Below are 4,767 nucleotides of genomic sequence, written 5' to 3'. Positions count from 1 at the left end.
GGTGGGTGGGTGGGAAGGGTCCTGTGGTGCCACTGCTACTGGTTCTTGTGACATCTCGCTGCAGGTGGCATGAGGGATGCTGTGCCAGAGGCGCACACAGGTGGTGCTGGCCCTGTGCCTGTTGCTGGTCCTGTGGCAATGTTTCCGAGCCTCCATGGATGGCCTCAGCCCCTTTCCTTGGGCTCCCTCCCTCCTCAATGCCCCCGCTGCCCACTGCACTGCTGGTGCCAACAGCTCCACATGGTTCAATGCCCGCTACAACATGGCCATGGGGCCTCTGCTGACAGGCGCAGCCCACGAGCTCTCCTCTGACGTGGTTCAGTGGTGGCTGGTGAGTGGGGGAACGGGTGGGAGCTCGGGGCTCTTCTCGGGCTCCCCGAATCTGTTTGTGGTGGGGCAGGGCCAAGGTCAAGTCAGACAGATGCGATGGGGGATGAAGGGGGTGCAGGGACCCCAGCTCACCACCCCTGCACCTCTCTGGGCTGTCCTGCACCCTTTTCCTAAGATCCCATGATGTTTTTCTGTGCCTTTCCCAGGGCTCTGCTGGGAGGAGTGGGGATCTGTCCCCCTTTAGGGGTACTGGGGGTGGGTGGGTTGATGCTGCCTGTTGCTGCCCTTGCTCCCCCAGACCCTGCAGGGTTCCCCAAGTGGCGTCCAGCTCCAGGCCATAATTTGGCACCTCTTCACTGTACTCCCGGCCCCGACTGGCAGCATGTGGGACACATCTCACTGCAGGACTTGTGCTGTGGTGGGGAACTCGGGGCAGCTGAAGGGGTCTGGCCACGGGCTGCGGATTGATGCCCATGACTGGGTGCTGAGGTGGGTGATTCAAAGGGGCTTGGCCCCTCCCTGTCTCCCCGGGACCCTTGCATGCCCCAGCTGCCAGCCACCCTGTGAAATCTGCCAACACAAGCCCTGTGATGGCGGGGGGGTGGTGGGGTGGGGCTGCTGTTCCTGCTCCCTGGAGCCCCCCACCCTGGGGCACACACTGGCCCTGTGTTGCCCATGTCCCCTCTTTGCTGCTGGCCAGGGTGACCTGATGTCCCTGCCCAGTGGGACCAGCAGCCTGGGACCGGCATGGCATGCACCTTCATTTTGGGACATGCTTTCTTCACTGTCCCCTAGGATGAACAGAGCAAAGATCACTGGCTTTGAGCTCGATGTTGGCATGAGAACAACCCATCACTTCATGTACCCAGAGAGCGCAGTGAATCTCAGGCCTGGTGTCCACCTCGTCCTTGTCCCCTTCAAGCCACTGGACCTGCAGTGGGTGGCCAGCGCCTTCTCCACTGGAGAGCTCACGCAGTGCGTTGGCTTCAGGGGATGGCATCTCTTGTGCTGGAGACCCTGGGGATGGCACAGGGTGGTCCTGGGGACCCTTGTGCCTCACTGGGCCCCTGGCACCATGGTCGTGGTGGGATGAAGGGCCTCTGGGCGAGGGTCCTGGCATCCCTCTGCACCACAGTTCGGGGCACTGACCCATCCCTGCAGAGCTTGGGCATCCTGCAGTCCCATAACCCCCATGGGTGGGATGGTAGCTGTTCCCACTGTGGGGCCATGGGCTTGATGTGTGCCTTCCCAGAGGAAGGCCAGGGAATGCTGCTGGGCCAGCCCAAGGGGCTGGGGGTGCCATGAGGCCAGGTGCTGGTGGACACAGTCACCCTCTGCAAACCAGCTGCCTCCAAAGGAGAGGCCATGGCAGCATCAGTGGCCCATGCTCACTGCTGTCCTCTGGCTTTTGCAGCACTTACGTGAAAGTGAAACAGTTCATCAAAGCTGACAGAAACAAGGTAAGGGCTCAGCGGGCTCCAGCTCCTCCTGGGTGTATAGGGCTTCTCTTGGCAGAGGCCAGGCTTGTTTTTCAGTGGGATGTGGGCAGAGCCGGCAAGCAGGAGGGCCAATGGCTGCACTGGTGGCAGGAGCTGGCTGTCCCATTTGCCGCATGGTGAGCAGCTGATGGCTTCTCCACTACCCACTCAGGTGCTGATCCTGAGCCCAGCTTTCCTCAAGTACATCCACGACAACTGGACGCAGCGCCATGGGCGGTATCCCTCGACTGGTTTCACAGCCCTGCTTTTCGCCTTGCACACCTGCCAGCAGGTGAGTGCAGCCAGCCGGACCAGGCACTGCTGCCATACCACCACTGCACTGCTTGTCTGCATGCTCTCAAGCTGACCGAGCGCCCATGCAGTGATGGCTCTTGCTGGCATGTGCACAGGTGTCTGTGTTTGGATTTGGAGCAGACAGTGAAGGGAACTGGCACCACTACTGGGAGAAAAACCGCTGGTCCGGAGCCTTTCGCAGGACGAGGGTCCACGATGCTGATGTCGAATTCAGCCTCATTGAGAGACTGGCAGCCGAAGGCAGGATTTTATTCTACAAATGATGCATTTCCAAGAAACTGAAGCCAGGCCATCAGTGTAGGAACTGGCAGCCCCCTGCACTACTGGCAGCTGCCTTGGCTTTTAAGCTTGCTTCTCCTCACCCCCAGCTTTGCCACGTGCCCAGGCTCACAGACCCTGTGATCCCTGGGGTCTCGGTGCTGCTTGTGCTGGTCCCACCAGCTGGGCACTGTGGGTGCCGGGAGGTGACATGCTCCCATGGCACCAGGGACGTTGCATTTGGCTGGACACAGGGTGGGCATGGCTCTGCCCACGCTGGCTGCAAGAGGAAGGGGAAACAGTGGGGCTGGAGGTGAGCGTGGAGCCCATGAGCTGCTGTGCATGTCCCTGCAGTGGCCACAAAGCTGTTTGTTTGGTGACAGCTGTGGTGGTGATGGCAGCCGCTCAAACATGGCTGTCCACATGACGCACCTGACATTTCCACCCACTGATGGCTTTTGGGGGAGGTTCATAGTTGTTCTTTGGGCAGGGGGAGAGGGGCATCTTCCCTTCCTAAGGAAATAATTTAAAAATTGTATCAAAGAAGAGTAAGAAAGGAAAAAAATGAAGCATGCTAAGTCAGAAGACAACAGAATCAAGTACAGTTGAAATGATCTTAACGTTGAATAAACCTTGAAAACACACATGAATCTGTTATTAACATTTGCTTTACTTTTTGAGCCCTTACTGCTTTGAAAAGACAGAGCAACCTATCTTGGCTCCACCCTGCAGAACAAGATTGCAGATCCTGGAGACTGAGCCCCCCAAAGGTTTTCTCCAGAGCGGTGTTAGTAGGATGTCTTTTCCTACTTTCAATCACAAACATGAACATCCTTGAATCAGACTCAGCTTTCCTGTAGCTATTAGTCACTTGGTCTTTCAGTCTATTAAAATCATCAGATCTCTCCTACTCATAAGCTCCCATTTTATAGCAGAAGCCTGTATTATTAGCTTCATTGATTTTCTATCTCTCCAGGTAGAATCTCCATGTCTGTGTGTGTCTTCTGTTTCTCTTCTCCATTATATCCAGTTTCCCACACCGAGTATAAGTCTTGCACTTACCTGCCCCTTCACCTTCCCTCTATTTTCTCTAGGTGCCTCAGCAGTGCTCTGTACGATGCTCTCCAATGCTTTTCTGAGGCTTACAAGTAATCGGCTTTCTTATCAAAGACAAGCAATCAGTTGGTAATTGTTGAACTGTGGGTTAAACTCTTGCTACATTATTTCCATTCATCTTCCCCCTCCTGATTATTCTTTCAAATTTAGTTACAAAGCTGTGTGCTCTGCTGAGCAATCAAAGCTGTTCAGGTCACTTTTTGTTCCTGATAAAACATATACATACTATGTCCCCTTCCTCACATTGTAGTAGTACTATATGATCCTGACCCGATGGATTTATTAAACATCCTAGTTTCAATTTTTTTTTTTTTTTTTTTTTTTTTTTACAAACCCATTTTTTCAGTATTCTAGCTTGGAGAATAATCAGTCTCCTTACCCACACCTCAAATTGCTTCTCTCCCCTATTGAAAAAACACAGGTTTTTATACTCCCTGGTTTGTAGGTAAGTTCAACTGATTTAAAAAAAAAAAACAAACACAAGCAAAAACAACTTTTAAATGAATTATAAAATAGCTTTCTCTCTGCATTATCTGATCCTGTGCCTGTCACACTGTGCACTGCTGGACCAATTACTTGGACCAAGTTTAGGGTCAATACCAAAGCAAATCCAGAGCTGAGATTTAAGAGTAATGAGTCTGTTTTGCCTCAAAATGAGGCAGAAATCCACAATATTTTATTTTTCCTCATTATTTTCAAATTTCTCCCAATATATCACTTTATTCACATGTGTAGATCATTAAAAAGAAAAAAAACCATCATCATCATGATATCTACATACTTTGCCACAATACAGGTGGCATTATTATTATATTAATTATATTATTATATCTGGTATACGATATATCTGGTATAATATTATTATATTATTAATTTTAATTTCCAATTCAGTACCAGGATTAGTTCAAATAATTATTCTTCCAAATGCTTTATCAAAACACACAGAGGATGGACTTTATTTCAAATATAAACAGAGGGGAAGTGAAAAACACAATCGAATTTAAAAATCGATTAAACCTCCAAACATTTTTTTTTGCTGAAACATCAACTTACATCTTTCATAAGAAGAGCAAATCTGGAGCAACTGCAATGCCCCACAGTACAGTAAACACAACCCAAGTCTCACCATGTTGCCCAGGACAGCTGGATGGGATTCAGCACATTTTCACAGAGGTCTGGCATACAGCATCAGCACACTCAGAAACATTTTTAAGAAAAAATAAAAAAGCTAGATGGTGTTGCTAGAAAGCTTATTTGATGGCAACTTCAA

General features: G+C 50.7%; 1 protein-coding gene across 1 annotated transcript; it reads left to right on the top strand.

Annotated features, from left to right (window-relative positions):
* The first annotated feature begins 76 nt into the window (after positions 1-76).
* On the top strand, positions 77-2,386 carry LOC103921369 (CMP-N-acetylneuraminate-beta-galactosamide-alpha-2,3-sialyltransferase 2-like). The gene is made up of 6 exons (XM_009329317.1): positions 77-331; positions 629-819; positions 1,126-1,305; positions 1,745-1,790; positions 1,981-2,100; positions 2,219-2,386. Exons 1-6 carry the CDS (start codon positions 77-79, stop codon positions 2,384-2,386), a joined length of 960 nt encoding a protein of 319 aa, XP_009327592.1.
* The last annotated feature ends 2,381 nt before the right edge of the window (positions 2,387-4,767 follow it).

This window comes from Pygoscelis adeliae, unplaced genomic scaffold (genome assembly GCF_000699105.1).
Source record: "Pygoscelis adeliae isolate BGI_AS28 unplaced genomic scaffold, ASM69910v1 Scaffold407, whole genome shotgun sequence".
NCBI classification, from domain to species: domain Eukaryota; kingdom Metazoa; phylum Chordata; class Aves; order Sphenisciformes; family Spheniscidae; genus Pygoscelis; species Pygoscelis adeliae.
Note: the sequence above shows the minus strand (reverse complement) of the source record. Positions and strands in the feature narration are given on the sequence as shown.